The 15,707-nt window shown below is 49.8% G+C and overlaps 1 protein-coding gene across 2 annotated transcripts; it reads left to right on the top strand.

Annotated features, from left to right (window-relative positions):
* Nucleotides 1-5,534: 5,534 nt before the first annotated feature.
* BORCS7 (BLOC-1 related complex subunit 7) lies at nt 5,535-15,436 on the top strand. Of its 2 annotated transcripts, none has more exons than XM_032766896.2 (5): nt 5,535-5,717; nt 6,834-6,896; nt 8,702-8,745; nt 9,526-9,546; nt 11,914-15,436. In XM_032766896.2, exons 1-5 carry the CDS (start codon nt 5,568-5,570, stop codon nt 11,963-11,965), a joined length of 330 nt encoding a protein of 109 aa, XP_032622787.1. In that variant the 5' UTR covers nt 5,535-5,567; the 3' UTR covers nt 11,966-15,436. The 2 variants fall into 2 exon arrangements, with proteins under 2 accessions (XP_032622787.1, XP_074928964.1); XM_075072863.1 differs by having other exon boundaries at nt 5,554-5,690.
* Nucleotides 15,437-15,707: the final 271 nt, after the last annotated feature.

Raw genomic sequence — 15,707 nt, 5'->3', positions numbered from 1 at the left:
ATGCATGGTCGGGGGAAGCAGGGGCAGCTCTAGGCATTTTGCCGGCCCAAGCACAGCAGGCAGGCTGCCTGGGGAGGCCAGCGGACCCTCCGCAGGAACGCCGCCGAAGGCAGCCTGCCTGCTGCACTCGCGGCGATGGGCAGAGCGCCCTCAGTGGCTTGCCACCCCAAGCACGCCTTTGACGTGCTGATGCCTGGAGCAGCCTCTGGGGGGAAGAACTCAGTTATACTCTGAGATCACACAGTGAGATGGAAAACCCAACTTGAAGCACTGCTGAGCAGGGAGTCACTGAGGGAAGTTAGACTGACACAGGTGCCTCACCTGAACTCACCTGCTCAGAAAACTTCAGGGAGCTCTTTGCACCTAAAGCAGCTAAACAATATGAGCACACAGCAATGCTGCAGCAAGTTTTGGGCTGGACTGTGGAGCTGGAGCAGGCACAGATGTCTCTGTCACTAGTCCTGGCCTCTAGACTAAGGCCTGGCTACAACCCAGTGCTGTTTTCCAGTGAGTGGGAAGGAAAAGCGAGTGCCTTTGGGGTGCTTTGAAATAGCCAGGCTCTACAGGTACATAGCTCCACTGTGTAGAAAGAAGGGCAGTTACTCTTCAATCAAACAGGAAACAACTCATAAGGGAACTGGCTTCTTTTGGAACGGCCTTAAAGGACCCTTCCTGCTCTGATGCATGGCCTTTCCACGTCCGTAGGAAGTACCATGGCAGATGTACTTGATGACATTAAAAAGGCTCTTGTGCCATATGATGTCTGCTCCTGTGTTTGCAGCACATTGGGTGAACCCAGCTGCAGTTTCTTCATGCAGCAGTGCTGTAGCCAGGGGTTGACCCAGTGAGGAGGGGACAGCTCTCCATCCAGAAGAAGAGCCGAGACAGAGGACGGAGCAGGGCAGGACCCCATGTGATGGTGTTTCCTGTGGCAGTGGGAATTCTCTTGAAAGGTATCCTGAAAGAGGTGGGCCTCGCAGCCCTGAATCGTTAGCAATGAATGTGGATTCCTTTTGCACTGATTCCCCACGGGTTAGATGACATGTGGCATAAAAAGCACCAGCCCACTCTAGCTTAGGGGTGCCTCCCAGCCCAAAGGAAGCCTTGAGGGGGGCTCTCAGGTATATGGGTGCAGATGTGGAGAGCCTCCGCTGGACAAAGTGGCAAGGGATTTACCTCAGAACAGAATTTGGACCCCGAGTCTGAGATATGAGGCAACTTTATTGCCTGCCTCCTGCACAGTCCCTCCTCTGAGTCCACCGAGAGTACCAGAGGGCCTTGTTAGCTGGTGCCACGACCACCTGCAGGCATTCGAAGTGCTCAGCACACATCCCATGGCACCGTGGCAGGGCGTGAATTAACCAGAGAAATTTGCCTCAAAAACTTTGTACTCATTCCTCAACGGGCCCTCTGTGACAGAGGGCAGCCGCTGGCTGTGTGTTCTCTGGGAAGAGGCAGGCTGGGGCGCGGAGTAGTGCTGTGGTTCCGTATGGCTTCACCTCTGCCTTTTTGCAGCTTGTGAGCTGTGTGATAAAGCAGCGCTTTGTTTTCTGGCTCAGTCGGGGTGGTGTGTACATGTACCGTGAGTGCATTTTCTCCCTCTGCTTGTGGGAAATGAACCCAGTCTGACATGAATGAAGCCAACACCATTCTGCTGCCATCCTGGGTTACAATACATTGGGACTCAAAGGGAGGCTTCTGGAGGACAGTTGCCTACCTACTGGGTTTAATGGCAGGATCCAGCCGTCACCATGAAAGGGAACTGTGCTAAGATTGGAGAGTGAGGAACATACATCCACAGGGGTATTGTGCAGTCTAATTAACTTGTGGAGCAGTCTGAGATGGTGGGGTGGAAAGTTCTGTAGAAGGGCAGCATATTTTTATGAATATAGTTGCTACTTTGTAAATGGGCAGGATGAAGGACAGTGGGTTCAGACTACAGAATGGCAGATTAAATCTCAGGAAAAACTTCCTAACTGTAAGAATAGTAGGACAATGGCACAGGCTGCCTAGGGAGGTTGTGGAAGCTTCTTCACTGGAGGTTGGAGCTATCTGTCATGGATGATTTAGCCACAACAAATCCTGCATCTTGGCAGGGGGTTAGACTAGATGACCCTTGTAATCATAGATTATTGGGGTTGGAAGGGACCTCAAGAGATCATCTAGTCCAACCCCCTGCTTAAAGCAGGACCATCCCCCAATGGGCTCCTCAAGGATTGAACTCACAACCCTGGAGTTAACAAGCCAAAGCTCAAACCACTGAGCTATCCCTCCCCTTGCCCTGTCTAACCTTATGGTTCTATGAATGACTAGCTGCCCCTTTACAATGGGCATCTTGCTGAAGCTGCTTGGGTTTACATCTGGCTTAAGTCTGGTCAGATTCCTTTTTGCCATGGAGTCAAGACTCCATGACATCCTTCCAGCTGCCGTCGGGAAGGCTGATGCTGTCCCAGCTTCCTAGCATCCATTTTCCATTCTGGTGGCCTCGAGAGCTGTCCTCAGTGGCTGGGTTCCCTTGAATACCTCAAGGTAATGGCCAGGACAGTGCTCGGAGTGTACACTTAAATGACATGGATGAGACGGTATGTTCCAGAGCGAAGATAAACCACGCGTGCTGCAATTAAGGGCTTGTTGTGTTGGCCGAGCTCCGTGTTCTCTCTCTGCTGCTGCCTGATTTCCACTGTACCCTTGGGGACAGATTCAGCAGAGTGGGCTCGAGGAGGTGGACGAAGTCAGTTACTTTTCCAAGGGTTCGTAAAGCCACTACTTGGGGGAATGAGACAGGGGTGGTGGGAGGGGAAGTAATGCAAATGACAAGGCAGGTGCAGGGATGTAAGTCTGCTTTGTGCCTCAGTTTCCCCCAAATAAAAAGGATAAGACTTACCAATGAGAATGAGTGAGGGGAGCTCTGAGGCACGTGATCAGCTACTCTAATCTCCTTTGAGACTCTCAAGTGCTATAGCAGTGGAAAATGTTATATTAGCAGCAGTACATTGATAATATGTTAGCAGTCATCCTGCCTTTAAAGCAACCAGGAAACAGTTTATTTACATGTTTCCCTGGGCCAAGACCAGGAATGTCTTTCCCAAGCTGGTGTAAGAAGAGCAATCTCAAGATGTGAAAGCTAGGGGCGAAGGTTATAATATCAAAGGAGTGTTGGCAAGAGGGCAGTGCGGGGGTCTGGGAGCTAAGTCTCATGGGTTCCATGCCACTGACTTGCTATGTGAATTGGGGCAAGTCACTTAGCCCTTCTGAGCCTGTTTACCCATCTGCAAAATGGAGTTAATGATACTCCCCTGCCTGCTGGGGGATGACTGATTCCCTAGTGTCTGTAAATCACTTTGAGATCCTGTGATGAAAAGTAAATAAGAACCATTGTTGTCGTTCTGAAGTGGATGCTTTGAATTTTTCCTGTACACGCTGAGGCCTGGTCTATGCTTAGAGTTTAGGTCAGCATAGCCATGGCTCTCAGGGGTGTGAAAAATCCATGCCGCTGACCGCTGTAGCAAAGCTGAGCTTGTAGATGCAGCTAGGTGGATGAAAGGATGCTTCCTTTGACCTAGCTATCATTGCTGGGACAGGAGAGGTTGTTTTCTGACAGTGACAGAAAAGCCCCTTCTATCAGTCTAGGCAGCATCTACACTACAGGTTATGCTGACATAGCTATGTATTGTAGCTATGCTGCTCTAGCCCCTGTAGTCAGGGCCTGCTCCAGGGTTTTTGTCACCCCAAGCAGCGTGGGCAGGCGGAGTGAGAAAGCCGCGATCGTGATCGGCAGCACTTCAGCAGCAGCCCCACTGTGCCGCTTCATTCGATGGCAATTTGGCGGCAGATCCTTCCCTCCGAGAGGGACTGAGGGACCCGCCACTGAAGAGCAGGACGTGCCGTCCCTTTCCGTTGGCAGCCCCAAGCACTTGCTTGCTGCGCTGGTGCCTGGAGCCGGCCCTGCCTGTAGTGTAGACAAACCTTAGTAATCAACGAGAAGCGAAGTAACCAACAGTCGGGCACACACAGGTCATTGGCTCCCAAGGCAGTTTTGTTATTGTAAGGTTGGATTGGATGGCTCTGCTGCACTGTGCACACTGGTTGGTTAGTGCAAGCTGGCCCAGGAGCACTGCACACACTTGCTTGTTAGCACAGGGTCAATCAGAAGGGCTGGGCTGAGGCCAGAGGGTTGTTGTTTTAGTGTTGCTCATCCTGACACGTGCTGGGCTGCTGTCACAGGTGCCTTTATTTTAAAGACAGCAGAGGTGTTTGATTGCAAATCATTCAGATAGGGCGAATTAGCTGCATAGCTGTAAACAAAGCTGCCAAGGCAGGAATTTGAGTGTTACCCATACCCTGTTCCCACCCCCACAGACAAGAGTCCTGCAGCTGGGGAACCATAAAACTAAGCATCTGACAGACACTGTGCATGCTTGACCCAGCCTCTGAGCTGGGCTCAGCACTGCCAGCTGGTTGGGATCAACAGGCAGGGCACAGCCACCGGGCATACCTCTCAAGTGCCTACCTGCCTCTGGAAATTTCCACTACATCTGATGAAGTGGGTATTCACCCACGAAAGCTCATGCTCCAATACATCTGTTAGTCTGTAAGGTGCCGCAGGACTCTTTGCTGCTTCTGCTGTGCAGGACATCCCACAGCTGGCCCTGATTTTTTAAGGTGCCCCATAGTCCCACATGGCCTTTGGAAAGTCCCGGGGTCGTATGGGGTGAGGGATCAGGTCAGTGTTCCAACCGGCAATGCTGTCTGTTTGTGTGGCAGGGCCCCATTAGGGCTGGGACGTGCCCCTTTGTTGTTGCCTGCCCTGGTTTGGGAACACTGAGTGGAGCAGCTGTGTGTTGGGGGGGGTTGAGGCTCCTTGCCTGTGGCTCAGCGCACGTCTGGCACTGCGGAGAGCTCATTATTAAACCTGCGGCTGCAGAACATTGCGGCCCCCCCCAGGCCTGTCTCGATTTCCCCACCACACTGACAACAAGCTGCAAAAATCACGTGGAGGAGTTGGGGCTGAGAAACAAGTTGTTTGAAATGACCAGGGTACAATCGGAGATTGCACGTCCCCATATGACTGAGTTGTTAGGAGCAGCTGCCCCAGAAACCTGGATCACTGCAAGGGAGTTGGGGTGGTGGGGTGAGAGGAACAGGACCTGAGAGGGATCAGGCTGAAATCGGTCTGTGCCCTGGCTGCCATAGTGAGGATTCTGCAAGGAAACTGTGTTTTAATAGTGCAGGGGGTTGGCAAACCCTCTTCCTTCAAACGAAACATGTGGCCTAGGACCTCGCCCAGGGCAGGGTGCCCATGGGACCCCACGAGGGGTCACTAAGCAGGGCCAGGCCCCTCATTGCAAGGCTCACTGCCGCTTCTACAGAGCCCTGTGCCACCAGGCAGGACCTCTCTGGGGACTGGTGCCACCGATCCCTGGCAGGGCAGCCCCAACCTCATGGCCAGGCTGGAGCCAGGAGGTGTCCAGACCCTATTTCGCCTTCCCATCTACTCTGTCCTCCGGCGCTTGCCGTCGTCCGGCCTTGAGGGGGCGGGGCGGGGCGCGGGCCGTGGCAGCCTCAAGATGGCAGCGGCTCCGGCGGGGAGCGCGGCCGATGCCCAGGCGCGGTTCGGTCGCTCGGTGAAGGGGCTGTTGATCGACAGGGTGACCGGCTGCGGCACTGATGTGATCGCCCTCACCAAGCAAGTGCTGAAAGGCTCGCGGAGCTCCGAGGTGAGGGCCCGCCGCGGGGACTACAACACCCAGCATGCAGCGCGGCAACCGCGGGGTTTGCTGGGAAGTGTAGTCCGGCCGGCGCCTGTGGGCTCTGGGTCCAGCTGGAGCTGGGTCAAAATGTCACGTCGCTGCCTTGTGCTGCCCACGCTGCGGGACACTCCCAGCGGGACCTGGGCGGAGCAGTGCATGCTGGGAACTGCCCCCTGCCCAGGGGTTCCCGCCCCCGCCACCCCCCCGAGCCTGAGAAGGGGGCTGAGGTCTGGCTGGGGTGAGGCAGCGACCTGCTCCTCCCCTCCCTGGTCTCCTCCCCCCTCTCCGCTCCGAGCACCCTTGGCATCCCTGCAGCGGATTGGGACCCAGCGGCTATCCCCTGTCAGCGGAGCACCCCTGAGCCCCATGGGGCTGCCCCAGCAACCACCCCAAATGGAGGGGTCGAGTGTAACTGAAATCTCCCAGCACAACATCCTTGGGGGCTCTGGATTAATACAGCTCGTGTGTGTTTGATACAGGCCCTGACCTGGAGCCTTGGGCCCAGGAGCAGTCACTCGGCCCCCTCCTTGGTCAGAGCATAATCTGCTGTGCGGACACAGCACCGGGGATGAATGAGAACCTGATGTGGGTGTGGGGCGCTGACTCAGAATGCACATGTAACCTCTGGAAATCCTCTGCGGAGCTGGCCAGTGCGTTGGAGACCTGGAGGGTGGCCTTCCTCAAATCCCAAAAGTTAGGGAGTGGAAAATATTTCTGGACCCTGAGATGGCAGATCCCCAAGTCCAGCATACCCCCTATCTAGTAAAACAGGTTTTTACCGCAGAACCATTGTTGAGTGCACTGGCTACTGCATTTGTCTATGCCATCACTGTCACTGCTGACACCATATCTCACTGTAAAACGCATTGTTACCTCTTTTATGAAAGATGCTGCAGGAAACCCAGTTCTCTGCTAGTCTGTTTCATCCAAGGAATGAGCGTTGCAGAGTTAATTTCAAAAGAAACCCAATGAAGTGAATTCACAATTAAATCAGTTCTGTATGCAGATCTGTTGAGTGGGCAGCCACAACAAATCCCTGGTGGCCTGGGACTTCTGACTGCAGTTTGTATGTCTGTTTTTCAGCTCCTGGGTCATGCTGCTAGAAACATGGTGATGCAAGAAGATGCCATCCTGCACTCGGAAGATGTAAGGAACATTTATCTGCTGAAGTAATGGCATTTCTGATTAATAGGAAGCGCTGGGTTTTGATACAGAGAGTGGGGCTGCAAGGCAGTGCATCTTACTCATCAGTGCAGAATACGGAAGGGGAATCTTGTGGCTTAAGTACAGATCTAGGAGTCGTCAAAACGGCCATACTGGGTCAGACCAGTGGTCCATCTAGCCCAGTATCCTGTCTTCCGACAGTGGCCAATGCCAGGTGCCCCAGAGGGAATGAACAGAACAGGTAGTTAAGTGATTCATCCTCTGTCGCCCATTTCCAGCTTTTCAGAGCATGGTTTTTGAGATCTGGGTTCTGTTTCTGGCTCTGGTGCAGATTTCCCAAGTGAACTTGGACATGTCATTTATGGCCTAATTTCAGGAGGTGCTGAGCACACACAGCTCCCATTGAAGTCCGTGAAAATCAGGCACTTACCCTCTCCAGGCCTTAGTTTCCTTATCTGTAAAATGGTGATAATGTCCCCTGACCTCTTGGGGTGGTGTTAAGCTCAGTTCCCTGGGGCTTGCAAAGCACTCTGAGATCATGGCCTTGCCAGTGCTATAGGAGTGCAGGTTATTACTATTTTGTTGTAGTGTAATTCTTTCTGACAGAGCTCACTATAGGCCAGTCTTTCACTGGTGCAGTGGGATGGGCTTGCTCCATCTAGGAATTCTTCACCAAACTTGCCAGCTATGATTTCTTGAAATGCAGAGGCAAAACTGTGGGGTTCCCCTGAAGCTCACAACACCAGAATCCTTTGTAATAGACACAGTTGCTTGGATCTCAGGAGCAGAAATAGTTGTGCTGCACCATATCCCATTACTGAAGGGCTTCGGAGTCTCTATTATTGTTGTACACTTTTTAGCTTGCCCTCAGCAAATTGGTATTTCAACTGCTGTTGTCCTGTGGCTCGTTACGTTTCATGACACTGACGGAGGAGTAAAGTCCTGAAGTGAAATTTTCTGGATCAGGTAGAAATGACCCCATTGCTGTTTTTAGGACTTGTTTACTCTCTCACATCCCTATGGGAGAATATTTGCTTTCAGGGGAGGCAGCTCCCATCAGTACTATTCTAGGATCAGTGAGCTTGTCCTGTCAAGGTCAAAATGACCAGGCAAGAAGCAGTGGCCTGAAGCTAATGCAGGAGATGTTTAGTTCTGAACAACACAAGTCTCTGGGCAGTGGATTAGACTCACACAGGAGCTGGTCAAGGCACTAGCACAGCAGAGATTTGAGAGCAGGTTGGATATAACGTTAGTAGGAATGATGTGGTGTTTAACAGGGCTGAACGCAAGGGGTCAGGCTGAGGAGTCCAATCCAAGTGCAAGGTGCCTTTCTTTGACCTTGCCTCCTCTAACAGAAACATATAGCAACGTGCGTTTGTATTTTTTAAAATCCTGCCAAAATACGACCTTTCCCTGCATCCTGGGGAGAGAATGAGAGAACAGACCACACACGAGAGATGTCAGTCCCATCGCTTAATGCACTAGTGGAAAGTGTTCAGGTCCTGCGGAGATGACCGCAGCATAAGAGCCTGAAAAGAACAGACGAGAAATGGTCTTTTCGGGGTTATTTGTGATAGTCGCTCAAGAGCTCCCCTGAGGTAGCTGTGTTTCAGAATGAGTGAGGTGATCTATTCCTGTGCAGCCTATAAGCTCCATTGGGTTGCAATGTAGGGTGGGGAGGGGGGAAAAGCTGCTGCACTAATATGCAGGTTGTCATTATTCTAGAACAGTTCATACTAATTCTGCTGAGAGAGAATGTCAGTAATTCCTCATTTTGTGCTTTGCAGAGTCTAAGGAAGATGGCTATCATAACCACTCATCTCCAGTACCAGTAAGTAGGGGGCAATGGGTACTCTGGGTTTTGGAGGGCTGATTTCCTAGAAACCCCTTTCATTCCCCTTAAAGGCCCAACATTGTGGTGGCTTTGCATGCAGCCTGGTCTGAGCGCTGGCCAAAATGGGGCATTCCAGCGGGAGGGAGGGCTCCTGTCCCCCACTCTGCTGGGACTGAGCTGGCCATGGTTTGGAATCCTCTGTCGCCAGCTCACCATGCTGGCCTATAGTTTGTTAAAGCGTCACTGATCAGATAAAAAAACATTGCAGTGTCCCTTTCGGTGTTAAACTACATGAGCCGTTGTCCCTTGAACTAGTCACATGGGATAAAGCATACAACCGCCAGCAGAAAATCTCCATATTCAACACTTTCCAGCTCTAGGCTCCCAGTTTGAATTCTATCCAGGACGCTAGTCACCTGTAGTCATCACCATGTGATGGCTGTTTGGTGGGTGAGACATGAGGTGATAAATCTCCATCAAGTTCCTAGTGGGTTGAGGATGTCCGCACCCCCCCACCAAACACACACAGAGACACACACGCACCCCTGTTTGAGGAATAAGTCATGGAAACAGGACTCCCTTCTCACCTGAAGAGGTTGTCCTCCAGGTCAGGGTTGAGACCTGGTGCCCTGCTGCTGCCCATGCTGGACCTGTTCTAAAGACAAATTGATGGTTTCAGTTTTCGGAGCAGTCAGTCAAGCCCCTTTTACCAGCTCATAATTAGCCCTGTTGCTCTTTTTTCCAACAATACCTTTTCTCTTTTCTTCTTTCTTCTAGACAAGAAGCTATTCAGAAGAAGTGAGTATAGCCTGTTTTATTGGCCGATTTATTATGCTTATACCTCTCTTGCTAACTCTCAGCAGATAGTCCATGCTGATTCTCTCTCATAGTTTGCATAATGCTTGACTGGGTTTTCTACTTTCAGCAAGTAAATCTTCAATGACATGAAGACAGCAAGTCCTAGCAATGGCGTGATGTTTTCTTTTCTCCAGAGGAAGTTGAATGTGGCCCCACGGTACAAGGAAGGGAACAGTCTGCTTATAAACTTAGCGGTGTCACACCAGGTTATTGCTTGGATAAGGAACCTCGAAGGAACACTCAGGGTGCTGCAGGAAGTCATGTTGATGACTCATTAGGGGATGATCTTTTCTCTCCCGGGGATGCTGTACTGTTAGTGGGGATATGGATGAGATACAACACCAAGGCACTGATTGCTCATGGTAACTAAAGATTCCATTATGCTTTTTGCAGGAGTTGGGTGTTCGTCCTAGTATCCTGGCCAAGTTCCTATCTCAAGCTCCTGTCACCATGGTATCTTAGCAGCAGTGTGAGGGCAGAAAGGGGGAAAAATGCAAGGGACATTTTGAAATGGAAAAGTACTTTTTGTTTTGAATTTTTTCATTGCAAAAATGAAAAAAAAATCCTAAAATTCTGAATGAAACAACATTTTTCTTTTAAAACTTGTTATGAAAAAAATTAAATTGCCACCAACCCTACTCATTCTGTCTGCAACTAGTAATTTGGTTTGTGAAGTCCTTTGTGATCCTTCCAAATGAAATGCACTAGGCATCCTAAGCCAGATCCTGGTTGCTCTTTATTCCACGCTCGGGGTCCAGTGTAGCCCTGCCTTAAGCAGATGGAGCCCTTGTTGCCTCCTGGGTGCATTATGCACACTTGTATCAGGGCTCAGTTTAGTCCCCCTGTCTGACATTCAGCCTCTCAGCAGGGTTTAAGTAGAATATTTAGATCACTTGGGATCTTTGTAACTATTCCTCACTCACCAGACTATTTCTGATCTGTGATGGTTTCTGAGCAAAAGGAAAGCTTTGCTCTTTGCTTGTAGATGTGCTGAGTTCTTTTGGCTTTGGTCCAGTCACATGCTTTGCAGACAACTCGCCTTGGTGATGGCATGGGATATAGATTGGATGATTCATAGATTCTAAGGCTAGAAGGGACCAATTTGATTATCTAGTCCGGGGTGGACAAACTACAGCCCGCAGACGGATCCGGCCCCTCATGGCTTTGGATCTGGCCCGTGGGATTGCTCGCTGTGGGCCCCACACCTCTTTCAGAAGTGGCCAGCATGACGTCCCTGTGGCCCAGTCCCTGCGGCCCCTGGGCAGGGGGGCAGAGGGCTCCGTTGCACTTTCCTCCAGGCACTGCCCCCCACAGTTCCCATTGGCTAGGAATGGGGAACCACGGCCAATGGGAGCTTTGGGGGAGGTTTCTGGAGGCACGGCAAGGGCAGCGGATGCAGAGCCCTCTGCCCCTCCTCCTTCAGGGGCCGCAGTGCTTCCTGGAGCAGCGCTGGGCCAGAGCCCGAGCCCCTCCTGCATCCTGCCCCCCAACTCCCTGGCCTGAGCCCCCTCCTGCACCCCAACACCCTGCCCTGAGCTCCCTGCTGCACCCTGCACCCCAATCCCCTGCCCTGAGCCCCTTGCCGCACCCTGCACACCTCCTGCACCTCAACCCCCTGCCCTGAGCCCTCTGCCGCACCCCAACCCCCTGCCGTGAGCCCCCTCCCACACTCCCCCCTGCACCCCAACCCTGCCCCGGCCCTGCATACAATTTCCCCACCCAGATGTGGCCCTCAGCCCAAAAAGTTTGCCCACCTGCTCTAGACTGACCTTCTGTATAACACAGGCCACAGAACTTCCCCAAAATAATTCTGAGAGCAGAAAAACATCCTATTTTGATTTAAAAATTGTCAGTGATGGAGAATCCACCACAATCCTTGGTAAATTTGTTCCAATGGTTTATTACTCATTGTTAAACATGTATGTCTTATTTCCAATCTAAATTTGTCTAGCTTCAACTTCCAGCTGTTGGATCACATTATACCTTCCTCTGCTAGATTGAAGAGCCCGTTATTAGATATTTGTTCCCCATGTGGATACTTATAGATGGTGATTAAATCACCCCTTAACCTTCTCCTTGTTAAGCTAAACAGATTAAGCTCTTTGAGACTATAACTATAAGGCATGTTTTTTAATCCTTTAGCCATTCTCATGGCTCCTGTCTGATTCACAAGATATTTTCCCCTCCTAACTTCTCTAACAGAGCAGTTCTGTTCCCTCACACACAAGTGCATCTGTTTAGCAACCAAAACACAGAGATTTGGAGAGCTGATCTGACTTTGAACACTTCCTTCTGTCTGGTCCCCAGCGTCGAGCATTCATCAAATCTGCAGGACCAGCTGAGGCACCTTCTGAAATGAAGCAGGAGAAGCGAAATACCCAGCACACCTAGCGGGAGCTGATGGGATGACCTGTGTCAGTGGAGCTCCAGAGCCTCTTCCTGCTTCAGCAGTTACATTGCAAGGCTGAGCTGTGCTGAAGTCAGTTGTGAAAATGCAGTATGTGTGTTACTGAACATGCAGGGCTGTGGATAGTCATGGGACGCTCTGTAACCTGCTCATCACAAACTCTCCCTATACTGAAGGCTAGATCACTCGCTTGCGCTTAATTTAAAGCAGACTTTACCAAAACCTTCCTGTGACTAACACTTTTCATGTCCATTTTCTTTTCTGCTCAATGTGCTATTTGAAGAGCTGTTTCCCTCTCCCCAAGGCATTGTGCCGGTTCAGCTAATGAATCAAAGGCAACATGTGTTATTTATATTCAGCCCGATGCCAAACACATGACTTAGTTTCCATTCAAACCCATATGACTTTCCTGGGCCCTCTGCTCTAGGGTGAATTCCCCCCCTTGTCTATAATTTCTGCTGAATATGGACCTGTTCTTCACAGAATTAACTGGAGTGGTGACGGAGATGCACTGCCCAACAGCTTGAGTTGCATGGTTCCAGTGTTCTTCAAACAAGTTTACATTCCCCACCCCCAAAGTACAGAAAGTAGGGCCAGCATTTCCACGTGGGAACCTACATTCACATTTTGACACGTAAACAATCGTCCTTTTTTTCGGAAAAGTGAGCCTCCACCACTACCAGTTTGGTCAGTGCGCACATCATCTTTGAAAATCAGTCGCTTAAATATGGCTATAGGTACCTAATTTGAGCCAGAATTTTCAAACACAGGTGTGTAGGTACATACAGCATGTGATGACTTGCCTGGTCCTTTGTCACCGGAGTGTCATGAGTGTCATTAGCACTGTGCTGTTCCTTTGTCACCTGCCCAATAGAGTGTCTGTCTCATGAATGTCATTAGCACTGTACTGTTCCTTAGTTTCTGTGTATATGTAAAGCAGGGGGTTGGAATGTTATATCTCTTGCCAATACATCTGCTGTCTGTTTTGGCCTTGAACTGCATTCCTCCAATTTCATTGCTGTTATGGCTCTTGATTAAGCAGCCTTGGATTCATTATGTAACTGTGTACAGAATCAGTAAACTATTCAGATATACAGCTGTGAGGTACTAACAGTGTGTTTAAAGGGTGCCATCAATGGACCTGCTTCCATTAAAGTCAGTGGCAAAGCTCCCATTGACTTTAATTTGGGCCCAAGACAAATATGCTGTATGGTGGTTGCTGGTTTTTTTGTATGTTGCTTTCCCATGTCACTAATAGCCTCTCCACTTACTCACAGGAGAAGCACTTTATTCACTAAGTGTGCTTGTCATCACTTTTTAAAATTGCATGCAGCTTGATCAGTGAGATTAGATGAAATATTTCTATGTGATGATGTTTCTATAGAGAGAGACAAGACCTGCTTCTGGGGGGGAATGAGACAAGCTTTTGAGCTATGCAGACGGGGTGCTGGAACAAGGAGCTGAGAGCCATTGAACCAAACTGTAAACCCTGTGCATCATGGAAATCACTTCAAGCCAGGGGATACTGCAGCACCCCTAGTTCCAGCACCTGTGTATCCAGAGCTTTCCTTTGGGTCTGTTTCAGAAGTCAGTTTCACTTGTAAAAGCAGCAAAGAATCCTGTGGCACTTATAGACTAACAGACGTTTTGGAGCATGAGCTTTCGTGGGTGAATACCCACTTTGTCAGATGCATCTGACGAAGTGGGTATTCACCCATGAAAGCTCATGCTCCAAAACGTCTGTTAGTCTATAAGGTGCCACAAGGATTCTCGCCTTTACAGATTAGACTAACACGGCTACCCTTCTGATACCAGTTTCACTTGTGAGTCTCCTGCAGGATGCAGTGCAGTTAGGTTAGGCTTTCCACATGCAGAGGGAAGTTTAAAAAACACACGTGCTGTTTTGATGGTTTTTTTTTAATTCTTAGATTTATATTCCTATTTAGATTTTTTAATACAAACCCATAGTGAGGGTGTCATTACGGTACAGTGCTGTTAGATAGCTGCTGAGGAGGACTAGTCCAGAGATGCTGTCAATCCAATGGCCCGAAAGGTGACAGTTATGCTATATCTTGTATTTTGCTTCCTCCTTCTGCACATGATGTGTTTAGGTTAATTGTTAAGAAAAGCCCAGACAGGAATTTTAAAAATAGCTGGTTTTTATGCAGTGCTAAATTCAGTTGCACCAGCAGATATTTCTGATTTGTTCCATAGCATCATCACCTGCATCCAGCTGTCCCTTGGATGATATTGAATGATGCACACTTGACCAATGGAAACCATTGTTAGAACAAACACATTGGCTGAGCAGTGATCCTGAGCAGGATGCTCACCTAGCAACTGCTAGAGGCAGATTAACATTTCCTTGGGCCTCCTTCAGCATTCTGCCTCTAAATCATAAATAGCAGGTTGGAAGGGACCTCAGGAGTCACCTAGTCCAACCCCCTGCTCAAGGCAGGACCAATCGGCAACTAACTCATCCCACCAGGCTTTGTCAAGCCTGACCTTAAAAACCTCTGAGGAAGGAGATTCCACCACCTCCATAGGTGACCCATTCCAGTGCTTCACCGCCCTTCTAGTGAAATAGTGTTTCCTAATATCCAACCTACCTCCCCCACTGCAACTTGAGACCATTACTCCTTGTTCTGTCATCTGCTACCGCTGAGAACCGTCTGAGATCCATCCTCTTTGGAACCCGCTTTCAGGTACTTGAAAGCAGCGCTCAAATCCCCCCTCATTCTTCTCTTCTGCAGACTAAACAATCCCAATTCCCTCAGCCTCTCCTCATAAGTCGTGCTCCAGCCCCCTAATCATTTTTGTTGCCCTCCGCTGGACTCTTTCCAATTTTTCCACATCGTTCTTGTAGGGTGGGGCCCAAAACTGGACACAGGACTCCAGATGTGGCCTCACCAGTGCCACACCTGGTTAACTCCAGTGGCCTCACTGGGAGCTGTGCATGCAGATCTGAGAGCAGAATTTAGTTCCAAGTCCCTAGAAGTGCTGACACCTGCTTTTTAAAAACAAAAATTATCTTGACTCATACTAAAACTGCAACAGCAGCTGCCCTGAAATTTAGACCCTAGGCAGGCTAGTTATTGAATGTGGAGGGCAAGGACTTTCCTTCACCAATTTCCCCTTGCAGTGTTTCTCCCCATGCCAGGGAGCTCTGTGTGCTGAATTTTTGTTTACTGCATGTGACCTGTCTATGACTTTTACTAAAAATACCTATGACTAAAACGTAACCTTAATTATGAGTCACGGTGCCAGGAGGGACCCCCCCCAAAAAATGAGGGAAGGGAAAGGGAAACTTGCAGCTGAAGTCTTCCAGAAACTGAGGGACGGGCTTACTATTTCGACTGCTGTTACGTCATTGAGTATCTGGTTATTCTATTAAATGAACTTTTTGATTATTTTTACCCCCAAGCAGGTCTCTGTTGTGCAAACTGTGGGGGTGTGTGTACCAAAGTAAACTGGTATCTGAGGGCTGGTTTCACACCTTCGGGGATGATGACCTGGAGGGGAAAAGTTTGAGGGTCTGATAGTTAAGAACTTGGAAGGTCAAATTTGGGGAGACCTGGGATTAAGGGCTGTTGGTGTTACCCTACAGAGAATAATGAGGCTGCTGGACATCAGGGTGAGACCGTGTGCTTGTGGGCTGGCTACTGGGATCTGAGCCATAGCTGTATTAAGGCAC

The sequence above is a fragment of the Chelonoidis abingdonii genome, chromosome 16 (assembly GCF_003597395.2).
Source record: "Chelonoidis abingdonii isolate Lonesome George chromosome 16, CheloAbing_2.0, whole genome shotgun sequence".
Classification (NCBI taxonomy): Eukaryota; Metazoa; Chordata; order Testudines; family Testudinidae; genus Chelonoidis; species Chelonoidis abingdonii.
The sequence above is the reverse complement of the archived record's forward strand: the minus strand, read 5'-3'. Positions and strand labels throughout refer to the sequence as shown.